At 60.5% G+C, this 27,195-nt stretch overlaps 2 protein-coding genes and 2 long non-coding RNA genes across 6 annotated transcripts; 2 read left to right on the forward strand and 2 right to left on the reverse strand.

Annotated features, from left to right (window-relative positions):
- The first annotated feature begins 73 nt into the window (after positions 1 to 73).
- LOC135982824 (uncharacterized) lies at positions 74 to 27,159 on the forward strand. The gene is made up of 2 exons (XR_010600323.1): positions 74 to 1,665; positions 27,043 to 27,159. It is a non-coding gene; the product is annotated as an uncharacterized LOC135982824 (long non-coding RNA).
- On the reverse strand, positions 3,469 to 12,497 carry LOC112060913 (uncharacterized). 2 transcript variants are annotated; one of them, XR_010600322.1, is made up of 2 exons: positions 11,822 to 12,497; positions 3,469 to 5,424 (listed from the first exon to the last, which is right to left on the reverse strand). It is a non-coding gene; the product is annotated as an uncharacterized LOC112060913 (long non-coding RNA). The 2 variants fall into 2 exon arrangements; XR_010600321.1 differs by lacking the exon at positions 11,822 to 12,497 and adding an exon at positions 6,210 to 10,315.
- LOC112060909 (uncharacterized) lies at positions 14,916 to 18,251 on the reverse strand. Its single transcript, XM_042847617.2, has 3 exons — positions 17,817 to 18,251; positions 16,792 to 17,106; positions 14,916 to 15,935 (listed from the first exon to the last, which is right to left on the reverse strand). The coding sequence occupies exons 1-3, from the start codon at positions 18,226 to 18,228 to the stop codon at positions 15,748 to 15,750; spliced, it is 915 nt and encodes a 304-aa protein (XP_042703551.2). The 5' UTR covers positions 18,229 to 18,251; the 3' UTR covers positions 14,916 to 15,747.
- LOC101936712 (ADP-ribosylhydrolase ARH1-like) lies at positions 19,711 to 24,840 on the forward strand. 2 transcript variants are annotated; one of them, XM_008176647.4, is made up of 7 exons: positions 19,711 to 19,935; positions 21,112 to 21,210; positions 21,512 to 21,617; positions 21,832 to 21,911; positions 22,168 to 22,351; positions 22,660 to 22,874; positions 24,365 to 24,840. In XM_008176647.4, exons 1-7 carry the CDS (start codon positions 19,743 to 19,745, stop codon positions 24,526 to 24,528), a joined length of 1,041 nt encoding a protein of 346 aa, XP_008174869.3. In that variant the 5' UTR covers positions 19,711 to 19,742; the 3' UTR covers positions 24,529 to 24,840. The 2 variants fall into 2 exon arrangements, with proteins under 2 accessions (XP_008174869.3, XP_065447106.1); XM_065591034.1 differs by lacking the exon at positions 22,660 to 22,874.
- Positions 27,160 to 27,195: the final 36 nt, after the last annotated feature.

Here is a 27,195-nt window from a genome sequence, read left to right on the forward strand (position 1 = left end):
CCCTGGTCAGGACGGTTCTTGGCCCCTGGCCCCTAGGGAAGCTTCAGTCCCATGGGGGTGGGGCTGTGTTTCCGGAGGCAGCCGGGGCAGGGGTGTTTCCCCATCGCTGTCCCAGGCCTTTCTGCCTCCCCCCGTTGTTGATCTCTCCTCTTACCCCCGTGCGTTGCAGCGGTGGGTGCCTGCCTCCGTGACTGGCTGCTGGGGGCCGGGGGGAGGCTCCCCTCCCACGGCTGCCGCGGCTCCGAGTGCGGTTTGCAGCCCCCGTTCCAGCCGCAGGGGGTCACTGAAGGACTGGCCCGGGCGACCCTGCCAGCGTGGGCACAGGGAGAGGCTATAATGGTGCTTGCTGAAGCGTGGCCGGGCTCTGGGCCCCCCGGGACCCCTGGGCTGGGTGTGTCCCGGCCAGCAGCCAGGGCCGGGCTCAGTGGACTGGCCGGGCAGGGCTCGGAGTTACTGCAGACGCGTCTCTCCCAGGCGTCCGGCCGCGGGGGCTGGTCCAGGCACTCAGGGTCCAGCTGCTGGCTGTGTTTGGGGTCGGGAAGGAATTTCCCCCGGTCAGGCTGGCCAAGGCCTGGGGGGTGTTTTCTTCCAGCGTGGGGCGGGGTCACTCGCAGTCTACAGCGAGTGTCCGTGGGGGAGTCTCTCTCACTGTCTGTAACCCAGGATGTGGGGGCGTCCGTGACTCAGCCAGAGGTTGGGGGTCTGTCACCGGGGTGGGGGGGAGGTTCTGGGGCAGGAGGTCAGACGAGAACATGATGGTCTGGGGGAGGTGGGGAGGCTGCGTGGTCGACCCTGGAGGAAGGGTGGGACCCACTGGGGTCTGGTTCACTGATGGGGCCCTGCTAGAGATGGTGCGAGAGCAGAACCCGGGGGTGGGGGGCGACACTTCGGGCCCTCGTGCCACCCACTTTTCGGCAGCTTTCATTGCTCCTGGGTCTGGCGTGGCTGGATTCACTGCCTGGAGCCCCAGAGAGAGATGGGGGTCGCTGGTGCCCAAGGCCCAGTCTGGGGGTCCCCAGGCCTGCCCCAGGGAGCTGGGTGGGTCCTTGGGGCCCGACCTGCTTAGGGTCACCGTAAGGGACTGGTCACAGGCTGGGCATAGGCCAGACCCTGGGCTCCGGGACACCCGCCTGCGAGTGGTGCGGTGACGCCGAGACAGAGGAGCCGGGTCCTGGTGCCGGCGTTTTCCTGCCCAGCTGGAGCCAAACCTCCACCACAGGCAACTGCCGCTGAGGGCATCTGGGCCAGGGCAGAGTCCCCCCGGGGCGTCCCACGGACTGACCCTGCGGCCGCAAGCCCTGCCCCCTCGCCCCACCCTGCCCCCACCTTGCCTTGGCTGTGTTCCTGGCGCTGCCGGGGGGTGTCCTGTTTCTCTGGGGGCAGGGGAGGGAGCAGGGAAAGGATGGCTGGGCAGAGATCAAGGGATGCCGGTCTGTTACCAGGGAAACATCCTCAGGGAGCGGACACCATACTAGGAGGGACTGGTCTGGGAGCAGGGATTATAAATACTGTCGACCTGGAGGTAATTAAGAATAAGTTAAGTTCCTTGTCACAACTGCAAGATCGTCTCATTCACAAGCAGGCAGATAACACTGTGGATTAGTAGCAGAGGGGCCTGTGGCACCTTTGAGACTAACAGAAGTATTGGAGCAGAAGCTTTCGTGGGTGAATGCCCCCTTCGTCAGACGCAAGTAATGGAAATCTCCAGAGGCAGGTATATATCAGTGTGGAGATAACGAGGTTAGTTCAATCAGGGAGGGTGAGGTGCTTTGCTAGCAGTTGAGGTGTGAACACCAAGGGAGGAGAAACTGTTTCTGTAGTTGGCTAGCCATTCACAGTCTTTGTTTAATCCTGATCTGATGGTGTCAAATTTGCAAATGAACTGGAGCTCAGCAGTTTCTCTTTGGAGTCTGGTCCTGAAGTTTTTTTGCTGTAAGATGGCTACCTTTACATCTGCTATTGTGTGGCCAGGGAGGTTGAAGTGTTCTTCTACAGGTTTTTGTATATTGCCATTCCTGATATCTGACTTGTGTCCATTTATCCTCTTGCGTAGTGACTGTCCAGTTTGGCCAATGTACATAGAAGAGGGGCATTGCTGGCACATGATGGCATATATAACATTGGTGGACGTGCAGGTGAATGAACCAGTGATGTTGTAGCTGATCTGGTTAGGTCCTGTGATGGTGTTGCTGGTGTAGATATGTGGGCAGAGTTGGCATCGAGGTTTGTTGCATGGGTTGGTTCCTGAGTTAGAGTTGTTATGGTGCGATGCGTGGTTGCTGGTGAGAATATGCTTAAGGTTGGCAGGTTGTCTGTGGGCGAGGACTGGCCTGCCTCCCAAGGTCTGTGAAAGTGAGGGATCATTGTCCAGGATGGGTTGTAGATCACTGATGATGCGTTGGGGAGGTTTAAACTGAGGACTGTAGGTGATGGTCAGTGGAGTTCTGTTGGTTTCTTTCTTGGGCTTGTCTTGCAGCAGGATTAGGATTGTGGATTAGGTACAAATAGGTCTGGGAAATCCAAAAGCAACATGGAATATGTGGTGGTGGTTGAGCACCACCTCCTGGCTGCTGTATGAACAACAAAGAGAATTAGGGAATAAAACTGCCTTGGCCATAGGACGTACTGAGATGCAAATTTTTAGTTTAGCATCCCTGGAGCACGTTTTGGGTGATATCTGGGAATGTTCTGGTATTAATACATCTTTTAAAACAACAAAAGTTACAGAAAATCCGACGTTTACTCTAGTTCAAACCTGCCAGTGGCCCGGGCCCCAGGCTGCAGGGGAAGGTGAAACCCCCCCAGGGTCTCAGCTAGTCTGACCTGGGGGGAAATTCCTTCCTGACCCCAAATACAGCGATCAGTTAGACCTTGAGCGTGCGGGTGAGACCCACCAGCCGGACGCCTGGGACAGAATTCCCTGTAGTAACTCAGAGCCCTCCCCATCTAGTGCCCCATCCCCGGCCATCCGAGATCTCTGCTGCGAGCAGTCGTGGATTGGCCACACGGCATCGTAGGCAGTCCCATCATCCCCTCCCCTCCACACACTTATCAGCGCCGGCTTGAAGCCAGTCAGGGGTTTTACCCCCACTGTTCCCCTTGGGAGGCTGGAACGATGCTGCCTTTGGCGGGACTCAACTGAGAGTGTCAATTCAGGACAAATTGCTCAGAGCAGGGCAGTCACAGCCCATAGCTGGGGGTCCTTTGCACACCAAGGAAACCAAACCAGCCAGACTAAGAGGACTTCGGTCTCACCCCACTGGCTAACCGCAAGTCTCACAAGCAATCTCCTTAGACACTCCAGTTTCCCAGTATTACCACCAGTACCACTCGTTATGGGGACGAATGGTTATGAAAACCAATACCCCAGTAAAAGAAAAGAGTTCTCCTGATCCTAAAGGACCAAGCCCCAGACCCAGGTCAATATACAAGTCAGATCTTACCCACAAATCACGCTACTGCCAATCCTTTAGAATCTAAAACCTAAAGGTTTATTCATAAAAGGAAAAAGATAGAGATGAGAGTTAGAATTGGTTAAATGGAATCAATTACATACAGTAATGGCAAAGTTCTTGGTTCAGGCTTGCAGCAGCGATAGAATAAACTGCAGGTTCAAATCAAGTCTCTGGAATACATCCCCCGCTGGGATGGGTCCTCAGTCCTTTGTTCAAAGCTTCAGTTTGTAGCAAAGTCCCTCCAGAGGTAAGAAGCAGGATTGAAGACAAAATGGAGGGTGGTTTCTAGGGCCTTTTATATCCTCTGCCATGTGGCTTGTGCTTCCTTTGTCCCAAGGACAAGCCACCCAGCACATGGCCTGGAAAAATCTCCAAGTCTGTCCCTAGGCAGGTCCCAGCCTTGCTGAGTGTCACGGAGTGTGGGGGAGTCAGGGCCCTGCACCCCTCTTCCTGAGATTCACTGTGACTCTCAACCAGCCAGTAAAGCAGAAGGTTTATTTAAGGACAGGAACACAGTCTCAAGCAGAGCGTGTAGGTACGACCAGACCCCCTCAATTAGGTCCCTCTGGGAGGTTCAGGGAGCTTAGACCCCAGCTTGGGGTTCCCTGCGTTGCACCACCCAGCCCAACCTGAAACCAAACCAAAACTCCTCCTGCCGCTCCTCTCTTCCCCCTCCCCCCAGCTCCTCCTCTCCTTTGTTCGGTCTCCCGGGCAGAAGGTGTTAATTCTCCCCACCCCCATTCCTGGCTCAGGTTACAGCTCAGGTAGCTTCCTTCAAGGGAAGTCCCACATCCCCACTGCAACCCCCCTGCAACATTCCCAGGTCAAATCTGCCCCGCTCCCTGCTCCGTCACACTGAGTCACCAGGTGTATCTGCTTCTCTCAATGGGTCAGTTGTAGCTGATGGTCCTTAATGGGCCATCAAGCAGGCTAGGCAGAGCTAACACAAACTTGTCTGGGGTGTCTCCCAGAAGCAGAGCACAAGTTTGAAATACAGACAGTACAGAGCCAATATTCATAACTTCAACTACAACATTGATACACACACAGATAGCAAAATCATAACCAGCAAACCATAACCTTGTCCTAGACACTTTATTTAACCCCTCTTAATACAAGATTTGGTGCCACTACAGGACCTTGGTTGCAACAATGATTGATACGGTCCCAGTTTGTGTTAATAACGTCACACCCTCCTGATCGTGAAGAAAAGTTTGAAAACCTGACCCGAGCGCCCCGTAAACGTTCGGAACCAACATTTATTATTGCTTAAAACCTCATGATTTCTACGCCAATCACATGGTTTTGGGGTCAAATTGGGAGTGGGGAAGGGAAGGCCAGAGGCGCTGAGCACCCGAAGGAGAAATGTGGACCCGTGGTTAGGGGAGGGGACGGGGCTCTGGTTCCCCCGGCCCTGGGGACCGTTCCCTAGCGCCTGCTCCTGGCAGATCCTGCTGCTCAGATGGCCCAGGCCTGGTACTTTTCCTTTATCTCCTTGATCTGCAGCAGCAGATAATTCTTCCATGGATCCCGCACCACTGCCCCACCTCCCCGAAATGGTCCTCTCCACAGGGCCGCCCGGTTCTCCGTGTACACCACCACGTAGACCACCCCCACCCTGGGGGGCTCTCGTTCAGGCACTTGTGACGGTCCCTGTATCGGTCGATCAGGCGCTGCTCGCTGAACCTCGCCAGGTGTCTGGCTGTCACCTGGGAGTAGTAGACGGTGTCTTTGAGGAAGAGATTCTTGAGTTCTGTCCACTCCTCCGACTTGGGCCCCGTGCGTCGGAGATAGGAGGACACCGTTTCAGTGTAGCCAATGTAGAAATACTTTGTATGGCTCCTGGAGACCTCCTGGATCTTCTCCTCCAGCTGTTCACACGACAGCTCCCAAACCGGCACCATCCTCCGGCTCCTTTGGCCACGCCGAGCTCAGCCCCAGGGCCACAGCCTGCGTCCGTCCTGGTGATCTGCACGGGAGAGACACATCCCCTCTCAGCCAGGGCTCAGACAGACAGACAGACAGACTGAGCCCCCCTCGGCAAGAGCCCCCCCTGCCAGGCGGGACAGGATCCTGGGGGCATATCCAGCAGGAGCGGTAGGGATGGGGCATCAGGGAGCCCAGCGCTGGATCCTGCCTCCGGCGTCATACTGACAGACTGGACGGGGCTCAGGGAAGGGCCACAGGAAGGATACGAGGGCCGGAAAACCCGCCTGGCAGCCCGAGGCCGAAGGAGCTTGGACGTGGAGCGGGAGGGAGGGTGAGAAATGACTCGTTCCGGCTCTAGAAGTAGCTCCACAGGAAGAGATTTCCGAGAGCCGGGGGCTCCTCCCCCAGCCGACAGTGGCAGAGTGAGGGCCCAGGCTGGGGGCTGGCGCCAGACGCGTTCACACGGGGAAAAAGGCGCCAATGTTCAGTGGGGCGGGGACTAGCCAGGGGCCGGCTTGCTGGGGCTGGGCGGAGGCTCCCTCCCTCGCCAGCTCAGGAAGCGCCGCTCGAGCTCAGCCGGGAGCGATGGGGCCGGGGCAGGAATCGCCGGGGAGAGTCTCCGGCCTGGGTCACACAGGAGCTCAGACGGGGTGGGCACCACGGGCCCTGCTGGCCCTGGCGTCTCTGAAACTCCAGTCTCTGCCCAGGACAAACCCCCAGGACAAACCCCCAGCTCTCCCCTCCCCGTGCCCCGACCCAGCTCCCCCCACCCCAGGGACCCCTGGCAGCCCCCGGCTCTGACCCCCGCCCCCTGCCCGGACTCACCCAGCCGCGGGAGGAGCCGTGTTAACGCCGTGACCCGTTCCCTGCTCTGCATCGCTGCTCCCAGCGCCCGGCTTTAAACCACATCGGGCCCCGCCCCGCAGGGGAATCTCAGCTGCATTTCCTGAAAGTTACCCAATGCAGCCCAGCTGGGCGGCCCCTGTTCCTCTCCGGGAACCACCGACTCCGGCAGCAAGCCCAGCACGCCAGGGACTCAGCGCCCGCTTTGACCCCACGCACAAGCGGATCCGCTGGCTGCTAGCGGAAACCAAACCCACCCACCGGGGAACGGGCCAGAAACCGTTCCCAGATGGGGTGAGTGGGAACCGCTGTTGTGTGTCAATGGGGCCAGACTCCCAGCTGGGGCCCGGAGCTGGGAGCTGAGCCAGCCCAGGGGAGAGGACCCGTGGGGTAATAACGGGGCCTACGAATGCCCCGTCGGCGAGCATGCAGTGTGAGATGTGGGAGCTCGGAGAGCGGCCTGGACACCTCGCATGGCTCGGTGCAAAGGGGACAGCGGGGGGCTGAATCCGTGCAGGCAGAGAGAACACAAGGGCCGTGTGGGGATCGGCCTGGTGAACAGGTGACGTGGGGGGCCGGAAATCAGTGACCCCGATGGGGTGTGAGAAATTGGGTCTAATTGGTGCAGAGGTAAGGGGAGGGGGGGAGCTGGGCATCGCTCCATTCCGGGGTCCCCAGACAGAGACTTGGGGGGCGGGGGGAGGTGACAACAGAACTCAAGGGCTGGTGGCGGGAAGACGGGGAAGGAGCGAGCGCTGCCCCCCCGACCCCGCCGTCTCCTGGGACTCTGGGATCCCCTGTCACATCCCTGGGCCTTCGTCGTCCTGATCCTGAGACGTCCCGACCAGCCCAGGCCAGAGCGCAGCCCCACCCCGACAGCAGCGGCTCCTCCACTGGCTCCCAAACAGGGCTGGGGACGGGAGAATTTGTCACACCTCCCCCACATCCTTTTCCTTCCCATCTTCTTTCCCTCTCCTGACCCTCTCCTGGGGCTCCCCAGGGCTTGGGGGGGCTGGACAGACGGGAAGCCGGGCCTGTGTCTCCAGCAGACAGGGTGCAGGCAAGTGACCGGCAGAGCCAGACACTGCGTTTGCTGGCTGGGCTACTCGCCTCTCTCCCTGGCGCGTCCCTCCCCCCTGCTAGGAAAGGGGGTCGGACCCTGTCAGGGGTCCCTCCCCCACCCTGAACTCTGGGGTATAGATGTGGGGACCCACATGAAAGACCCCCTAAGCTTATTTCTACCAGTTTAGGTTAAAACTTCCCCAAGGCACAAATTCCTTCCTTGCCCTTGGACGGTATTGCTGCCACCAACAAGTGATTTACACAAAAATTCAGGGAAGGGTCACTTGGAATCCCTATCCCCCCAAAATATCCCCCCAGCCCATTCACCCCCTTTCCTGGGGGGGCTTGAGAATAATATACCAACCAATTGCCTTAGCAATGTGAGCATGGACCAAACCCCTTGGTTTTTAGGACACTGAAAATCAATCAGGTTCTTAAAAGAAGAATTTTATTTATAAAAAAAAAAAGTAGAAGAATCACACCTGCAAAATCAGGCTGGAAAGTAACTTTACAGGTTAAATAAAAAGATTTAAAACACAGAGGATTCCCCTCTGGTTCAGCTTCCCAGTTACAAAACAGGAATGAAATTACCTCTTAGCATAGGGAAAATTCACAAGCTAAAACAAAAGATAATCTAGCGCCTTTCCTTGCCCTTACCTACAATTTTTGTAATCTTAGATGACTCATTTCTGGTATGTTTTCAGGAGATGTTTTACCTGCCTGGTCTCTCTCTCTGTCCAGAGAGGGAACAAACAACTCCCCCACCCCAGATTGGAAAGTATCCTCTTTCCTCATTGGCCTTTCTGGTCAGGTGCCAACCAGGTGATTTTAGCTTCTTAACCCCTTAGGGGTAAGGCGATTCAGTACAGCTGCCAAGGAGGGATTTTATGTTACCCTTATCCCTATGTTTATCACAGACCCCCACAGTTGCAGCCCCACTGTGCCCCCATCTTCGCCAGACCCCAAAAGGCTGGATCTCGCCCTTCCAGTGACCAGCCCCGACCCACGGTCCATCCCCGACCTCTCTCCGGTACCGGGCCCCGGGGATGCTGGGACAGTGGCAGCCTGGCTCAACGCTTGGCATTTGCACGGCTCGGCCGGGCTGCCCTTGTGCTCTGTGTCACGCAGGAGCCGCGGGCGCCCAGCGCTGAGCCGGCCGAGGGCTCTGGATCCCGAACCCGACCGTGTGTCGGGCCGGGGACGTGTCGCACTGACACCTCTCGCTCTTCCAGCACAATTCACACGATAGCCCCGGGGTCCCTGCTGCCCCGCGTGGGGCAGCATCGCTCTGGGGCGCCCTTGCCCGGCTCTTCGGCCTGACGGGCAGCCTGCGGGGGGAGGGGGTTGGGAGCTGCCCAGCTGAGGGGGAGCCGCAAACCCGGCACCCGCAGAGCCTGGCGGCAGGGAGGGCGAGGGGCCGGGGCTTGCCCCCAGCTCTGGCTTGTCCCCGAACGCACCCTCCCCTGGTGGGCCCCGGGAGCGACGGATCCGCTGCTTCCCCGCAGCAGGGTGGAGGGTGGGTCCAGCGACCAGAGCCAGGCGCGCCCGGAGCCCGTGCAGTGCCGTGCCGCGAGCAAACCGCCCGAGAAACAAGCGGCCCTGGCTGGCGTGAACCGGCTGTCCCAGCTCCAGGCCGCTGCTCCTGTGTCGCCCCTCAGGGGTCAGGTGAACCGGGATCCGGAAGAAAGGCCTAAACTTGGGGGTTTGCTCCCCAGGTCCTTTCTCTGTCTGGGGGTCTCTGGAGGAGCCGGCGGGGACCAGGAGACGCATGTCTGCCCCGGGGGCTGCCAAGGCTGAGAACTGAGACGTTCATTAGAGAAGGGCCGTACAGTTCCCCAGGGACACAGACACAGTCGCACTTGTAAGGGGTTCACCTCGTTCAGTCCTTCCCCAGGGTTCCTCAGGGTGCCCCAGGCTCTCGCCCGCCCATCCCAGGGCTCCACGCAGCGTCTCACCCCTCCCGGCCCCTCACCAGCTGCATTGCCACCCGGCAGGAGCACGGGTTACTTCACAGGCATCTCTGCAGCCAGCCCAGAGTTTCTGCTCCACGTTGTTAGAGCAACAGGTCAACTATTTTCTTATAAGCCCAGCTGTCATATCAGGAGCAACGGCTGTCTCTGCAAAATACCCGCTGCAGCCCTCTGTGCAGCAAGATTATGCGATAAGACAAGGTGGCCAAACCACCAGCCTAGGTGAGACAGACAGACACTGCTATTTTAGTCTAACATATGCCTCAGAGAGGAGTGCAGGGGGGAGAGAAGGGGGGTGCTAAGGAAAGAGGTGATAAGTTCAAGTAAAATGTTAAACCGCATCCTGTTATGTATCCATCCCCTTGCCCCTCTCTCAATCTGCATACAATGCCCTTTGAAAAGTTCCTTCCGCATACACGTATCAGGTATGCATGCTAAGTTGTTTGTTGCTAGGTATAAAAAGGCTGCTCTGTACTTGTAAGGGGCTCTCTCTCTGGCATTAGCCGAGGAGAGCACCCACTCAGCTGACTGGTCAATAAAAACTTAAAGCCGTCTTCTAGACTCCCGTGCCTCCTTGGGGTAATTGGGCAGCTCCAGGGGGAAACGAGCCCATTTGGCTAACAGTACCTTCTGCATGTCCATTCTGCGTGAGGGAGAGGGTACAGGGGTCTCTGCAGGGAACTGTGACTCTACGGCACTGTGAGGCGGGCTGGGCGCCTTGTTATTCCTTCTGCCTTGTCCCTCCGCCCCCGCCCCCGCCGGGCTGCAAGGTCAGGCTGCCATCGGGCATAGAGGCACCAGTTTAATAATACTGCGTAGGGCCCCAGAAATCCTAGGGACGGCCCTGGGGGCGCCAGAAAGCGGTGCCCTGGCTCGGCAGGGAGGAGCCGCCTTCCGGAGGCACCGGGGAGCCAGAGCGTCGGCGAGCCCCAGCCGTGGAGGAGCCGGCGCGGCGCAGGGGGGCAGGAGCCCTGCAAAGGCGGCAGCGTTGCTAGCGGGGAGCAGTCGCGTCCCCCCTCCCCTCCTGCCCAGCCTGAGGCCTGGCACCCGCCCCGGGGGCTCCTGCAGGCTGCAGCAGATGCATGCAGGCAGAGGCCCCCGTGTGCCCCCCAGCTCCTCCCTCGCCGCGCTCGGGCTCTGCGGCTCCCGGGCATGTGAGCCGCCGCCCGGGCGCGGGGCCCTGAGCCTGTGCGAGGGGCAGCAGCGGCCGCTCACACTCCTGGGAGCCGCAAAGCCTGAGCGCAGCGAGGGGAGAACTGGGGGGGCACACGGGGGCCTCTGCCCACATGCATCTGCTGCAGGAGCCCCCAGAAGGCAGCTCCTCCCTGCCGAGCTGCTGCAGCGGCCGAAGTCCGGCAAAGCCAGTGAGATGTGCTGGGGGGGAGGGGGAGGGGCGCGCAAGGTGGAAGTTTCGCCTAGGGTGCAAAATATCCTTGCACCGGCCCTGCTGTCAGGTAATTAGTGTCTGACCCGACCACAACTTCCTGCAGCTGGAAACATTTAACATCGATACGAACATTTAAAATGCTTAAAACGTATAATTTTGCAGAGCTGAACACTGAAATAAGCGATTCAAGTAAAAATCAGAAAAAATGCGTAAACCGAAGCGAGCTAGTCCGGCAACGCGAGAACAAGGCTGCCTAGATTCTGCCAGGCTTTTAACGGGGCTGCTTCTGATCGTGAGCGAGGCCTTGGCCCAGCCAGGTTCCCGCCTCACCCCCTGTTCTCGCCCAGCCTGGGCTTCCCCAACCCTCTCCCGGAGACTCCCCTGGCCGGAGGGGGACTCGGCCCCGAGAACTGGAACAAAACTCCAGCCAAGGCAGGTGCGGGAAATGACAGCGAGCCTGTGTGACGGAGCAGGGAGTGGGGCGGACTGACCTGGGGATGTCGCAGGGGAGTTTTACTGGGACTGTCTGCATTGGTGCTGGATGGGGAGGGGATACCAGGGTGGGACTTCACCTGAGCCTGTAACCTGAGCCCAGGAGGGGAGTGGGGCCAGGTGACACCTTCTGTCCCAGAAACTGGACAAAGGCTGGGGGAGGAGCCGGGGGGGAGGCTGGGTGAGACGGCTGGAGAGTTGCAGTTTGGAGCTGGCTGGGGAAACAGAGGGAGCCCAAGGGCTGGGGTCTCGGCTCCCTGCCCCCCAAGATGGACCTGACTGAGGGATCCCGTTTTCCATACCTACAAGCTCTGGTCTGGACCGTGTTCCTGTCGTCTAATAACCCTTCTGTGTCACTGGCTGGCTGAGAGTCCCGGGGAATCGCAGGAAGTGGGGGTGCAGGACCCTGTCTCCCCCTCACACTCTGTGACACCCTGTTCCAACCAGCCAGAGGAATTCCCGGGGCTTGGCTGGCCGGTGGCCGCACAGAGCTAGCGGGGCAAGCCGAGGCTGCAGGCCCTCTGGGATCGACGGGCTGGGGGCTGACACCCCCAGCTCAGCGCAGACACGGGGAATCTCCGGCCCTGGCTGGAACAAAGCGCAGGCGGGCTGGTGCCTAGAGCTGGCCGAGGAACGTGTGGGACAGAACAAGGCCCAACGCCCCCATGACTGGCCCAACTCACCTGGGAAAAAGGCAGGACCTGCCCCGGCGCGGGAGGACTCGCAGCCTTCGAGGCAAAACTTCAGGGAACCCCAAGAGCTGTTTCCTTGCAGAGGCCGTGGAGAACAAGCCCAGCGCTGAGCTCCCGGCCGACGCCCCTGCCCTGCGCCCCTAGGACGCGTGGCCACGGAATGAGGAAACAGACGAAAGATAAACTCCTGCAGTCCTTGTTTATGTCACTTTCCGCTGCAGCCGCTGGAGCCTGCGTCGGGGCGGAGAAGAAACGGGGCAGGGCCCTCATGGGACTCCCTGGATCTCGGCTGGATTCTCTGCTTCGGGCTCAGCCCCTGGGTCCCAGCTGGGCCGGGAAATGATCTGGGAACGTGACCCCAACAGGCTCAGAACAAGGAGCCCCCCCCACACACACACACACACACACCCCACCAGTGCTGCTGTTTAAAATCTCCTGGATTTGGAGGCAGGAGGAGGCGGGAGGGGGCTGCAAACTCTGCAATAACAGCGCCAGCGTCTGAGCGACCTTTGTGAAACATTCACAGACTTCGCTCGGGACGTGCTCACAGCAGGGCTCCGTGTCCACCGGTTCATCCAGCGCCTGGCGTGACAGGGGCCCCAGGCTGGGCCGGGGTCCATGCGGGTCTGGGCCAGGGCGATGGGGGTCCCTGGCCAGGCTGGGGTCCGGGCCGGGGTCCGGGCGGGTCTCGGGCAGGGGCGACAGGGGCCCCAGGCTGGGTGGGTCTCAGGCAGGGGCGACGGGGGCCCCAGGCTGGGCGGGTCTCGGGCCGGGCGGGGGTCCGGGCGGGTCTCGGGCCGGGGCGACGGGGGCCCCAGGCTGGGCGGGGGTCCGGGCGGGTCTCGGGCAGGGGCAACGGGGGCCCCAGGCTGGGCGGGTCTCGGCCGGGGCGATGGGGGCCCCAGGCCGGGTGGGGGTCCGGGCGGGTCTCGGGCCGGGGCGACGGGGGCCCCAGGCCGGGCGGGTCTCGGGCAGGGGCGACGGGGGCCCCAGGCCGGGCCAGGGTCCATGCAGCGCCCGGCCCACTTGCAGTTCTGCTCAGAACAAAGGCAAGGTGGCAAGGCGGCAAGGCCATGTTGGATCTGAATTGACGACATGACGGGCTGTGCCGGCGGCTCTGTGAGAAGCGAGGGGCTGGGATCCAACACTAGGTCCACCCCACCCCCCCATCACAGCCTCGGCTTGGATACAGACACCCCCACCTCTCTGGCTGGGAGGTCTGTTCCCCACTCTCCCCTTCCCCAACAGCAGGGAACAGGAGAGGGACAGGCCCCAGGCAGAGCCTCTCCAGGCGCGGGAGAATGAGCCCGACCAGAAGCCAGGGGGACGGGCTCTACTGTAACGCTGCTGCCTTTGGCGGGACACCCCTGAGAGCGTCAATTCAGGACAAATCGCCCAGAGCCGGGCAGTCACAGCCCAAAGCGGGGGTCCTTTACCATTAAGGCACCAAACCAGCCCGACAGAGAGAACTTCAATGTAAAGGGAAATCGCGTCTTACTAATCTATTAGAGTTCTTTGAAGGGGTCAACAAACATGTGGACAAGGGGGATCCAGTGGACATAGTGTACTTAGATTTCCAGAAAGCCTTTGACAAGGTCCCTCACCAAAGGCTCTTATGTAAATTAAGCTGTCATGGGATAAAAGGGAAGGTCCTTTCATGGATTGAGAACTGGTTAAAAGGCCGGGAACAAAGGGTAGGAATTAATGGTAAATTCTCAGAATGGAGAGGGGTAACTAGTGGTGTACCCCAAGGGTCAGTCCTCGGACCGATCCTATTCAACTTATTCATAAATGATGTGGAGAAAGGGGTAAACAGTGAGGTGGCAAAGTTTGCAGATGATACTAAACTGCTAAAGATAGTTAAGTCCAAAGCAGACTGTGAAGAACTTTAAAAAGATCTCACAAAACTAAGTGATTGGGCAACAAAATGGCAAATGAAATTTAATGTGGATAAATGTAAAGTAATGCACATTGGGAAAAATAACCCCAACTATACATACAATAGGATGGGGGCTAATTTAGCTACAAGGAGTCAGGAAAAAGATCTTGGAGTCATCGTGGATAGTTCTCTGAAGATGTCCGCGCAGTGTGCCGAGGCGGTCTAAAAAGCAAACAGGATGTTAGGAATCATTAAAAAGGGGATAGTAATAAGACGGAGAATATCTTATTGCCCTTATATAAGTCGATGGTACGACCTCATCTCGAATACTGCGTACAGATGTGGTCTCCTCATCTCAAAAAAGATATACTGGCACGGGAAAAGGTTCAGAAAATGGCAACTAAAATGATGAGGGTTTGGAACGGGTCCCATATGAGGAGAGATTAAAGAGGCTAGGACTCTTCAGCTTGGAAAAGAGGAGACTAAGGGGGGATATGATAGAGGTCTATAAAATCATGAGTGATGTGGAGAAAGTGGATAAGGAAAAGTTATTTACTTATTCCCATAATACAAGAACTAGGGGTCATCAAATGAAATTAATGGGCAGCAGGTTTAAAACAAATAAGAGGAAGTTCTTCTTCACACAGCACACAGTCAACCTGTGGAACTCCTTGCCTGAGGAGGTTGTGAAGGCTAGGACTATAACAGGGTTTAGAAGAGAACTGGATAAATACCTGGAGGTTAAGTCCAATAATGACTATTAGCCAGGACGTGTAAGGAATGGTGTCCCTAGCCTCTGTCTGTCAGAGGGTGGAGATGGATGGCAGGAGAGAGATCACTTGATCATTGCTTGTTAGGTTCACTCCCTCTGGGGCACCTGGCATTGGCCACTGTCGGTAGACAGGACACTGGGCTGGATGGACCTTTGGTCTGACCCCAGTACGGCCTTTCTTATGTTCGCCAAAAGTGTCGGTTGTGCAATGAAAACAGGGAATGATTATTCTTATGTATGGGTAACCAGAAGTTATAAAAACAATTCCCTCAGACACTCCAGTTTCCCAGTATCACCACCAGTGCCACTCCTTATAGGGACGAATGGTTATGAAAAATAAAAAATGTTCTCCCGATCCCAAAGGACCAAGCCCCAGACCCAGGTCAATATACAAATCAGATCTTACCCACAAATCACGTTGTTGCCGCCAATCCTTTAGAATCTAAAATCTAAAGGTTTATTCATAAAAGGAAAAAGATAGAGATGAGAGTTAGAATTGGTTAAATGGAATCAATTACATACAGTAATGGCAAAGTTCTTGGTTCAGGCTTGCAGCAGCGATAGAATAAACTGCAGGTTCAAATCAAGTCTCTGGAACATCCCCAGCTGGGATGGGTCCTCAGTCCTTTGTTCAGAGCTTCAGTTTGTAGCAAAATCCCTCCAGAGGTATGAAGCAGGATTGAAGACAAGATGGAGATGAGGCATCAGCCTTTTATAGTCTCTTGCCATGTGGTCTCTGCTTTCTTTGTCCCAAAGACACCGATCCAGCACATGGCCTGGAAAACCTCAGAGCTCTGTCCATAGGCCTGTCCCTGCCTTGCTGAGTCACCAGGTGTATCTGCTTCTCTCAATGGGTCAGTTGTAGCTGATGGGCGTTAATGGGCCATCAAGCAGGCTAGGCAGAGCTAATGCCACATTGTCTGTATCCCTGCAGCCCCTTCGCACTGTCCCCACGTGTCTCTGTGCCCCAACTCAGCCACCTCCCTTCCCCCACGTGGCCCTGCTCTGTTCTAGAGCCACAGGGGCCCCTAGTGGGCAAAAGGTGGAACTGCAGCAACTTTCCTGCAGAAGTTATTTTCTGCGGGGTCGGGAAATTATGCACAGCACATGAATTATGCGCGCAGTGGCACAGAATTCCCCCCAGGAGTAGAAGGTGACAGGGCAGGAGGGATCCAGGGTTGAAAGTGCCATTTCAGCTCTGAACGAGGCTCCTTTCAGCCCTGCAGAAATTATTCGAGTTCCTAAAGGAGCCGAGTGCCATGGGTTTCATTCCCGGTTCTCCCTTCCCCGCCTCCTGTGCAGACAAAGCACAACGGCAGCCGTGAGAATGATTCCTGCTCCCAGCACCAGCAGCCGGATGGTCCAGTGATGTGGGGACAGCGTTCGATGTCCGGGCTCAGACTGGGTTGTGTTCCCCTGCAGACCGGGCCGGGTCGTGTTCTGAGCAGGGGGACCTGAGAGAGAGAGAGAGAAAGAGACATCCTGAGATCTCCTCCCAGTCAGCTCTGTCTGCGGAACTCTGAGGGGCTGCGGGTCGGGAGTGAGGGGCACCGGCAGAGCTGGGGGGGGGCAGGGCTGGGCTAGCAGGGGCTGCGGGTCGGGAGTGAGGGGCACCGGCAGAGCTGGGGGGCCAGGGCTGGGCTAGCAGGGGATGCGGGTCAGGAGTGAGGGGCACCGGCAGAGCTGGGGGGGGGGCAGGGCTGGGCTAGCAGGGGCTGCGGGTCGGGAGTGAGGGGCACCGGCAGAGCTGGGGGGCCAGGGCTGGGCTAGCAGGGGGCTGCGGGTTGGGAGTGAGGGGCACCGGCAGAGCTGGGGGGGGCAGGGCTGGGCTAGCAGGGGCTGCGGGTCGGGAGTGAGGGGCACCGGCAGAGTGGGGGAAGGGGAGATGGGGGCGGGGCAGAACTGGGGGACGGGACGGGGATACAGGGGCAGGGCAGGACTGGGGGACAGGCTAGAAGCGGGGAAGGGGATAGAGGGGCAGGGCAGGATCGGGGGGCAGGCCGGGAGTGGGGAAGGGGATACAGGGGCAGGGCAGAACTGGGGGACGGGACGGGGAGACGGGGGCAGGGCAGGACTCGGGGGCAGGGCAGGACTGGGGGGCAGGCTGGGGGCAGGGCAGGGGAGGACGGGGGGGCAGGACTGGGGGCAGGGAAGGGGATAGAGGGGCAGGGCAGAACTGGGGGCGGGACGGGGAGACGGGGGCAGGGCAGGACTCGGGGGCAGGGCAGGACTGGGGGGCAGGCTGGGGGTGGGGAAGGGGAGACAGGGGAGGGAAGGGGAGACAGGGGCAGGGCGGGGGGGGGGGGGTACCTGTGACGACGAGGTGGGTCCCAGACCCCAGCAGCAGACAGGGCTGTCCCGAGAGCAGCAGGACGAGGTGGCAGCGATAGACGCCCGAGTCGTTGCCCCGCAGGGCCCGGATGCTCAGGACGCTGGTGGAGCCGTTCTCCAGCCGGGCCTGGCCCAGCCCCGTCGCCAGGCGGCCCCGGTGCCAGCTGGCCCTGAGGGCCCCGGGCGGCGGGGGGGGTTCCACAGTGCAGCTCATCTCCAGGGACGCCCCCTCCGGCCGGGCTGCCCACGGGGGGCGCTGCTGCACCCAGAACTCAGAGCCCCCCAGGCAGCGACCTGGGTGGGGGAGGAGAGTCAGAGCTGGGAGACGCTGGCCAGGCCCCCTGTGACAGAGTGGGGAGGGGGGCGGGCTGGCCTGGGGATGGGGCGGGGGAGTTGTACTGGGACTGGGATATCGGGGGTGACTTTACGCTCAGGTATCGTCCCTCAAGTGACCTGAGAGCCCGGGGGGCTGGGGCCAGGTGACACCTGCCCGGAAACTGGCCCAAGGCTGGGGGAGGAGCCGGGGGGGTGAGATGGCTGGGGATGGGGTTCAGTTTGGAGCTGTCTGGGGAAGCAGAGGGAGGCCCAGCACCGGGGTCTGGGCTCCCTGCCCCCCAAGATGGACCTGACTGAGGGGTCCTGTTCGCTGTACCTACAAGCTCTGGTTTAGACCATGTTCCTGTCGTCTAATAAACCGTCTGTTTTACTGGCTGGCTGATCGTCCCGGGAATCACAGGAAGTGGGGGGTGCAGGGCCTTTTCTCCACCCACAGTCCGTGACACCCCCCACCGAGATCCCCCCCGCCACCCAGCCCCCCCACCCTGCACTAGATTGGGGCTCCCTCACCACCCAGCCTCCCCCACCCAAGACCGGGGCCCCCTTGCGGCCCAGCCCGCACCCCCACCCCCCGAGATCCGGGTTCAGCACCCACCCCCAGAGCAAGGACCAGCCCCTGCCCCGCAGCTCCATGCGTCTGGCGTGGAGGTTTTGCCCCCTGCACTCACCGCGCTGCCGGGAGCCGCCCGCCAGCCACAGGAGAGTGGCCCAGAGCAGCAGGCGCATGGCGGCCGAGCACCCACCCCACATGCAGCCCCCGGCCCTGGCGACGCGATGCCCGGCGGGGGGAGCAGCGGCGCCTTCCTGAGTTTGCAACCAGCCTGGCACGACAGCTCCCCCCATGGGGCCGGCTCCCGCTGCCCCCTGCCCCACGCCCAGCTGGCTCTGTGGGGCCCAGCACGCGGCTCTGAGCTCAGAGTCCCTGGGGGCAGGAAATGGTCTGGGGGCAGGAAACGGGTTGGGGGAGTGACCAGCGGACGAGCTGTGGGCTCTGATGCGGAGACAGGCGCAGGGCAGGAAATGGCAGTGAGAGCCGGGGGGAGGCAGAACTACCCGGCCCCCACTCCCACACAGCTCCATGTAGCCAGCCCCACACCCCTGTCTACCCAGCCCCCCTGCCCTCAGCCAGCCAGCGCCCCGCCCCGCCATCCCCATCTAGCCACCCAGCCCCCGGCCCCACACAGCTCCATGTAGCCACCCCCACACACCCAGTCTATGCAGCCCCCCACCTGCCCCACACCCCCGTCTACCCAGCCCCCCGCCTGCCCCCACACCCCCGTCTACCCAGCCCCCACCACACAGCTCCATGTAGCCTGCTCCCACACCCCCATCTACCCAGCTCCTCCTGCCCCCAGCCAGCCAGCCTGCCCCCAGCCAGCCAGCCCGCCCCCCGCCCCCACATCCCCATCTAGCCCCCCAGCCCCCCACCCACACAGCACCATCTACCCAGCTCCCCACCCCCCCAGGCACCCAGCTCCCCACCCCACACAGCTCCATGTAGCCACCCCCACACACCCCGTCTATGCCAGCCCCCCGCCTGCCCCCACGCCTCCGTCTACCCAGCCCCCCGCCTGCCCCCACACCCCCGTCTACCCAGCCCCCATCACACAGCTCCATGTAGCCACCCCCACACACCCCATCTATGCAGCCCCCCGCCTGCCCCCACACCTGTCTACCCAGCCCCCCGCCTGCCTCCACACCCCCATCTACCCAGCCCCCACCACACAGCTCCATGTAGCCTGCTCCCACACCCCCATCTACCCAGCTCCTGCCTGCCCCAGCCAGCCAGCCCGCCCCCACAGCACCATCTAGCCCCCCAGCCCCCCACCCACACAGCACCATCTACCCAGCTCCCCACCCCCCCAGGCACCCAGCTCCCCACCCCAGCACCCCTGTCTACCCAGCCCCCCCAATCCCCCCCTCCATCTAGCCAACCCCCCTGCCCCATATGCAGCCAGGCCCCTGCCCCCCATCCAGCCCCCTTCTCGCGGGCTCTGGTTTCTCTGGCCCCTTTAAGGGCGCCTGGCTGCAGCTGGCCCCGGGCCAAGGCCGCGTTTAGAGACAGGAATCGCTGAGCCAGCGGGGCGGGGGGGCGGGGGGCATACACAGGGACAGACGGACGGACGCAGGGAGGGCCGGACACAAGGACAGACAGGGGGACGGGCAGGGCCCGGCAGGGACAGACGGACACAGGTGGGCCTGACGCCCCCAGCCAGCTGCAGGCTCCATGGAGGGGACGTAAGTGCCCCCCTCCCCCACCCCAGGCTGTCCCCAGCCCCGGCCATGGAGCTGAAGGGGGGAGAGAGTTGGGGGGCAGGAATAGGGGGGTGGTTGGTACTTGGGGGGGCCGGACCCCTGACCCCCCCCCACACACACACACTGTTACCCAGGCAGCAGGGCACAGAGTGGCAGGGGGGAGGGGGAGCAGTGGGGGGGTTGGTACTTGGGGGGGCTGGACCCCTGACCCCACACACACTGTTACCCAGACAGCAGGGCCCTGAGCGGTGGGGGGAGGGGGTCTGGTATTTGGGGGACCAGATCCCTGACCCCGTCTCCCCCCAGGGTCCCCCCCCCGGGCGGCGTACCGGGCGGCCATGGTGCTGAGCGGGGCGGGCGACGCGCTGGGCTACCGGAACCAGCGCTGGGAGTACTGCCCCTCGGGCCCCCAGATCCACGCCGAGCTGGCCCAGCTGGGGGGGCTGGGGGGCATCCAGGCCGCGCCCCCCGACTGGCCCGTCAGCGATGACACCGTCCTGCACCTGGCGACCGCGGAGGCCCTGGCCACCGGTGAGAGGGGCACAGATCTGGGGAGAGGAAAAGGGGGGCACAGATCCAGGGGGTGGGCATGAGGGGCACAGATCCAGGGGGGCAGAGAAAAGGGGGCTGTGACGGTGCTGCCCGTGGGAGCCAGCTGAGGTCACTCAATCAGGGTGAACTGGAAACAGAACGGGCAGCCAAACCCCAAACGCTGGTGGATCTTCCAATACTTAGATTTACCAACCAGCCCAAAACAGCCTCTGTAGAACCTCACTGGTTACTCAGAGTCCAACCAACGCAGTTCCCTTAACGTGCCCAGCGTCCGGCCTCCGTCCAGACACACGTCAGATATGATGATGTTACTTGACAATCTGATCTCATCATATAAAAGAAAAGGTTCTTCCAACCCCAAAGGATCAGCCACACACCCAGGTCCAATTATAACTTAGATCTGACCCAAAATACACCCTATAGTCAATTCTTATTAACTAAGCTAAAATGTATTAAAAAAGAAAAGAGAGAGAGTGTTGGTTAAAAGATCAATCTACAGACAGACTTGAATTCAATTCTTGAGGTTCAGACACAGCAGAGATGAGCTTGTCGTTGCCAAAAGTCCTTTTAGAAATAGTCCAGAGGTTATAGTCCAACGTCCATGATTCAGGGTGGCTCCAGTCAGTGACTGGGGATCTCAATCCTTGTGGCTTAAGGTTTCCCCCTCTTGAAACCCAAAGCAGATCTGAGATGAAGCAGGATCGTGTCCCAGGGTCTTATGCATTTCCAGCAGCCTTTCGGCCTGAGAAAACAATAGGCTTAATTCTCCTTCTCCCAAACATCCTGGCAATTAGCACAGGGTCATTTACCCATTAAACAGTTCAGATCCAGGTTACCACAACCTTCAAAGAGACATAGAGACGATAATACTATTTCTCTCAAGTATCCTACCCAGTCGCTACAGTTGGGCCCTGGGTCAGGTCAGTCTGGGAGGTAATTAACTCTTTCTGGCCCTGTCACCTTCCAATGAGATATTAGATCACACTCAATGTCACAGGGGCACAGATATGGGGGAAGGGAATGGGGGGCACAGACACGGAGGGGAAATCAGGGATCAGGTTGGGCCGGTTAGCTGGACCCAGAGAAGTTGGGGTGTTGGGGGAGGAAGGGGACTGGCTGGGGGGCCCCAGACTGACCCCTCTCTCTGCCCCCCAGGACTGGAGGGGGAGGCGTTGCTGCAGGAGCTGGCGCGAGGGCTACGTGGCAGCGATGGGCGACATGGAGGGCAGGAACCCGGCCCCACCAGCATCCTGGGTATGGTAGGGACACCCCCTCATGCCTGGCACCCCCTGGGCACTGGGGCCCCCCCATGCCCACCAACACCTAGCCCACAGCTGCCTCCTGGGGCCCCCCTCCACTGTCCCTCCCAGCTGCCCCACGCGCCCCCCGGAGCCTAGCAGCCCCCACGCCTGTGACATGTGGGGGGGCGCGTGGGAGGGTTGTCGGCTATGCATACCTGGGCTGGGTGTGGTGTGGGGGGCTGGGGACAGGAGGGGGGTGCTATTTTGGGGACCCTGCAGGGCGCCCGTGTGACCCCCACTCTCTCTCCCCCCAGGGACGTCCCAGCTGCGCCCGGGCGAGCCGGCCGGGTACCGGATCCCCTTCAACCCCAGTGCCACCGGCTGCGGGGCCGCCATGCGCTCCATGGCCATTGGGCTCAGGTGGGGGGCGGGGCCCCAGGGGCCATGGGGCACCCCGGGGAAGGGGGTGGAGGTGGGGGGTCTCAGGAGGAGACTGGGGACAGAGCATCCAGGAAGATGGGGGCTCTGGGTCTTGGGGGTCTGGCGGGTGCATCCCAGGGGGCGCTGGGGGGTTCTGGTGTCAGGGGACACCTGGCTGGGGGGCATGACCCTGCACTGCCCCTGCCTCCCCCAGGTACCCGCGTCCCACAGAGCTGCCGACCCTGATCCGGATCAGCGTGGAGAGCGGGCGCATGACGCACCATCACCCCACAGGTAGGGGGCACAGGGGCTGGAGGGGAAAACGGTCCCACACTCCCACCCCGGCATCCCCCTCCCCCTTGCAGGGGACTGGGGGGCCGTGTGGGGGGCCATCCTCCCAATCTCCCATTGGGGGTTTCTGGGAGGGCTGTGGGAGGTCCCACAGGGAACTGGGGGGGCCCGGTCTGAGCAGTGGCTCTGCCCCCAGGCCGGGGGGGAAGGGTACCGGCGTCTCTGTGCGGGGCCCCTGATGGACGCTTCCCCGCTGCAGGGTACCTGGGGGCGCTGGCCTCGGCCCTGTTCACGGCCTATGCAGTGCGGGGGCTCTCCCTGGCGCAGTGGGGGGCCGGCCTGCTGCAGACGCTGCCCCTGGCCCAAACCTACGTGCGGGACGCGGGCATCGACACCCAGCCCAACCTGGACGCCTGGGGGTACTTCCCCCAGAAATGGACCTGGTGAGTGCAGGAGGTAATGGGGGGACAGAGCCCCGGGCGAGGCTGGGGGTGCCAGGCGCAGGGCAGGGGATGGGAAAGGGGGTGCACAAACCCTGGGGGGTGGAGCCGGGGTGTCAGGCGCAGGGCAGGGGATGGGAAAGGGGGCGCACAAACCCTGGGGGGTGGAGCCGGGGTGCCAGGCGCAGGGCGGGGGATGGGAAAAGGGGCGCACAACCCCTGGGGGGTGGAGCCGGGGTGCCAGGCACAGGGCGGGGAAAGGGGGGTGAGGCCGGGAGCAGTCAGCGGTCTGGTCTCATCCCTGCCCGCAGGTATCTGGCTGAGCGGGGCCTGGCCGAAGGACATGGCCCCCCCCGGTTCCCCTCCCCCTACGGCCCGGCGGAGCGGGACGGGGTCTACCAGACCTTCAGCCTGGAGGGCTGGGCGGGGCGCAGCGGGCACGACGCCCCCATGATCGCCTACGACGCGCTGCTGGGCGCTGGCGACTGCTGGGACGAGCTCTGCAGCCGGGCCATGTTCCACGGGGGTGAGTCCGGCTGCCCCAGAGCCAGCCGCATCCCCGGCCCCACCATGCCCTAGGGCCAGCCGCACCCCTTATGCTGCATCCCAGAGCCAGCCGCATCCCCGGCCCCACCGTGCCCTAGGGCCAGCCGCACCCCTTATGCTGCATCCCAGAGCCAGCCGCATCCCCGGCCCCACCGTGCCCTAGGGCCAGCCGCACCCCTTATGCTGCATCCCAGAGCCAGCCGCATCCCCGGCCCCACCGTGCCCTAGGGCCAGCCGCACCCCTTATGCTGCATCCCAGAGCCAGCCGCATCCCCGGCCCCACCGTGCCCTAGGGCCAGCCGCACCCCTTATGCTGCATCCCAGAGCCAGCCGCATCCCCGGCCCCACTGTGCCCTAGGGCCAGCCGCACCCCTTATGCTGCATCCCAGAGCCAGCCGCATCCCCGGCCCCACCGTGCCCTAGGGCCAGCCGCACCCCTTATGCTGCATCCCAGAGCCAGCCGCATCCCTGGCCCCACCACGCTCCAGGGCCAGCCGCACCCCCAGTCCCGCTGCTCCCCAGAGCCAGCCGCACCCCAGGGTCAGCCGCCTCCCAACTCTGAGCCCTGTATAACCAGCCCCCTCCGCCCGCCGCATCCTGGCCCCGATGTTGGTATACACAGCTCCTAGAGCCCTGCCCCAGAGCCAGCCGCATCCAAACTCCAATATACACAGCCCCCAGCTCCCTGCCCCAGAGCCAGATGCATCCTTGCCCTGATGCTGGTATACACAGTGCCCGGCATCCCGTCCCAGAGCCAGCTGCATCTCGGCCCCCATATACACAGCCACCAGCACCCTGCCCTAGAACCAGCTGCATTCTGGTCCCGATGCCAGTATACACAGTCCCCGGTGTCTCACCCCAGAGCCAGCTGCATCTCGGCCCCCATATACACAGCCACCGGCACCCTGCCCTAGAACCAGCCGCATTCTGGTCCCGATGCCAGTATACACAGTCCCCGGTGTCTCACCCCAGAGCCAGCTGCATCTCGGCCCCCATATACACAGCCACCAGCACCCTGCCCTAGAACCAGCTGCATTCTGGTCCCGATGCCAGTATACACAGTCCCCGGTGTCTCACCCCAGAGCCAGCCGCATCCCGATGCCAGTACACACAGCTCATGGCCCCAGAGACTACCTCACCCCGGTTGACCCCGGCCAGACTCTCCCAGCTGGGGCAGGGCCCAGGGCGACCCCCAAACTCATCCTCCTGCCTGGCCAACCTCCCTGCCCCCTCCAGGACTGTGCCCCTGCTGTGCTCCAGCTTCCACAGGCCCTGCTCAGCCCCCCAACCTCCACGGCTGCAGTGGGGCAGGTTAATTGGCCTAGTCCGACCCACACTGACCCACTCAGGGCTCGTGTGGGGCAAACACCCCATTGCAGGATCCCCATGTGCCCAGCCCCCGCCCCAGAGGGGTCCCCGGGTGCCCCACCCCAGAGGGGCCGCGTCTCACCTGTGCCGATCTCCCCGCAGGAGACAGCGACTCGACGGGCGTCATTGCAGGGTGCTGCTGGGGGCTGGCGCACGGGCTGGCCGGGGTCCCCGAGGGGAATCACCGACACCTGGAGTACCGGCACCGCATGGAGGCAGCCGCCGACCGGATCCACGCCCTGGCCTGGGGGGAGAGCGCCCCGTGAGCGGGGGGACCCCGCTCTGCCCGGACACCTGGGTTCCTTCTTAACCCCACCACCCTGGCCTCCCACCCTGCACTCAACAGCCAACCCCACCCCAGGCCAGGGCTGGATTTGGGGGGTCCCCCATTCCCCAGATACATGGGGGAGGGGCACCAAATTCCCATCCCCCCCAGTGTTCGCTCCTGGCACCCCATGAGCCACGGGACCCCACTCGCTAGCACCTCCTACTGCTGCACCCAGGACACCAGGTCTCCCGGGTCAGCGTCGCTGCTCCTGGCACCATCCTGCTCAATAAACCCGTCTCCTGCTGTCCCATGCCGGCGGGGGTCATTTCAGGGGGGCCCGGGGCCTGTGCCAAGGAGCAGGCATCCCCTGGGGGATGGGCGAGGCCAGGGTGCAGGGGAGGAGTGGCCAGAACCCAGGCGTCCTGCTCCCTGCAGCGCAGCACCCCCAGCACCCCACTGATCCCAGCACTGACTGCCAGGGAAGGGCCCCCCACAGCCCCCCACGCCGGCTGCCTGCTGTGCTGTCCTTTCCTAGTCCTGCTCTGCAATCCCCCAGGGCCACCTTCCCGCAGGCCTTGTGCCCCAGCGGGGGAGATCAGCCCCCCAGGAACCCAGGCCCCCCTCTGCTCTAAGGGCTGTGCCCCCAAACCTGTTACTGGCTCCCCAGAGGGGCCTGCAGCCCCCAACTTTCTGCTCAGCCCCACCCGGCTGGGCCCCATCAGCCATTAAACCAGCTCCTGTCAGCGCCCACCCGCTCTTCCCCCAGCTGCTCCCAGCTCTGGTCATTGGCCTCCGCCAGCCAGCCGAGGTCACTCAATCCGGGTGAACTGCAAACAGAACGGGGCACCAATGTTGTACTTGAAGTACTGCCCAGGATCTTTTCAGGGGGAATAAGGCAAAACGCCACATTTATTAGCAATACATGTATTCATTAACACTGTATCATATACATATAATATATTACACTTACACTCACACACACACACAAACACACTCCGTCTTGTTGTTACCAATTAGTTGCTCCCCTTAACTTCACTGGCCAGGTGAGTTAGATGGGGGAGGGGGTGGAGCCGGGCTTCTGCCGATCCGGATCGATGCTCCAATGTTGACAAGACGAGACCCGGGGTCCTCTGCAAGACACCTCACTTTTATAGCAGCTTTCCTCTCATGCAAATCTAGACCAGATTCAAACTCTGTGTCTGTGTCCATTGGTCCTTTGTGCTGCTTTCTTTTGAGTGTTGTCCCAATGCTGCAAAGAGGGTGTTTCCAAAAGAAGGTGCTTGCTTCTAACCCCGGAGGCCGTCAGTATGTCTGCTTGTCTTTAATGAGCCCACTTGACACGTTTTATTGTCCTTGGGTCTGGCTCCCAGCCCCTCTCCAACAGTTGAGGCTGTCTGGAGGTGCTGCCTTCCATGCCTTGCTCATCCACACCTCATTCATTCAACAGAGCAATTGATTAAGAGTGGGGGGGGGGGGAGAGCTCTTGTTCTACTGCTAGCAAACAGAAATTTTTCTTCTATCTTATTCTATCCTTAGGGGCTATAATATTATACCAAGGGCAATGCAAAGTTTCTAAATGAGGCTTTGATACAAAGTCCCATGAAAACAGAAAAAAGAAGAACAGGAGTACTTGTGGCACCTTAGAGACTATGAAAACAGAGGTCACACATGGGTAGACCCACCACAAGGTTATATGAAGAGGCACAATGTAAAGTCATATGAAAATTATCAGAGATTTATCTACACCAAACCCCAAACGCTGGTGGATCTTCCAATACTTAGATTTACCAACCAGCCTCTGTATTACCTCACTGGTTACTCAGAGTCCAACCAACGCAGTTCCTTAAAGTGCCCAGCGTCCGGCCTCCGTCCAGACACACGTCAGATATGATGAGGATTCCTGACAATCTGATCTCATCACATAAAAGAAAAGGTTCTTCCAACCCCAAAGGATCAGCCACACACCCAGGTCCAATGATAACTTAGATCTTACCCCAAAATACACCCTATAGCCAATTCTTATTAACTAAACTAAAATGTATTAAAAAAGAAAAGCGAGAGAGTGTTGGTTAACAGATCAATCTACAGACAGACTTGAATTCAATGCTTGAGGTTCAGATACAGCAGAGATGAGCTTGTAGCTGCCAAAAGTCCTTTTAGAAATAGTCCAGAGGTTATAGTCCAATGTCCATATTCAGGGTGGCTCCAGTCAGTGACTGGGGATCTCAATCCTTGTGGCTTAAGATTTCCCCCTCTTGAAACCCAAAGCAGATCTGAGATGAAGCAGGATCGTGTCCCAGGGTCTTATACATTTCCAGCAGCCTTTCGGCCTGAGAAAACAATAGGCTTAATTCTCCTTCCAAACATCCTGGCAATTAGCACAGGGTCATTTATCCATTAAACAGTTCAGATCCAGGTTACCACAACCTTCAAAGAGACAGAGACAATAATACTATTTCCCTCAAGTATCAACATAAATATTAATATTCCTGTTTTGATCTGTGAATCAAAGCTCTAGCGATAGACCAGACTTGTTTGCTGATCCCACAAGCCCTGAGCACCCAGCTCCCGTCTACCTCTAACAGCCCCGGCTGCATTTCCCAGCTCTGCTCATGAACAGATCTTCTGAACCAGTCGCTACAGTTGGGCCCTGGGTCAGGTCAGT

Source organism: Chrysemys picta, chromosome 4 (assembly GCF_011386835.1).
Source record: "Chrysemys picta bellii isolate R12L10 chromosome 4, ASM1138683v2, whole genome shotgun sequence".
Lineage (NCBI taxonomy): Eukaryota > Metazoa > Chordata > Testudines > Emydidae > Chrysemys > Chrysemys picta.

Bases quoted from the DNA above. Each gene is read 5' to 3' on its own strand.
- LOC101936712 (XM_008176647.4), top strand. From the start codon at position 19,743: ATGGTGCTGAGCGGGGCGGGCGACGCGCTGGGCTACCGGAACCAGCGC. The intron at 21,618-21,831 runs GTGGGGGGCGGG...TGCCTCCCCCAG, and splicing joins TCCATGGCCATTGGGCTCAG to GTACCCGCGTCCCACAGAGC. The intron at 22,352-22,659 runs GTGAGTGCAGGA...CCCTGCCCGCAG, and splicing joins TTCCCCCAGAAATGGACCTG to GTATCTGGCTGAGCGGGGCC.
- LOC112060909 (XM_042847617.2), bottom strand. From the start codon at position 18,228: ATGGAGCTGTGTGGGAGTGGGGGCCGGGTAGTTCTGCCTCCCCCCGGC. The intron at 17,107-17,816 runs GTGAGTGCAGGG...TCCCCCACCCAG, and splicing joins GGGCGGCTCCCGGCAGCGCG to GTCGCTGCCTGGGGGGCTCT. The intron at 15,936-16,791 runs GTACCCCCCCCC...TCTCTCTCTCAG, and splicing joins GACCCACCTCGTCGTCACAG to GTCCCCCTGCTCAGAACACG.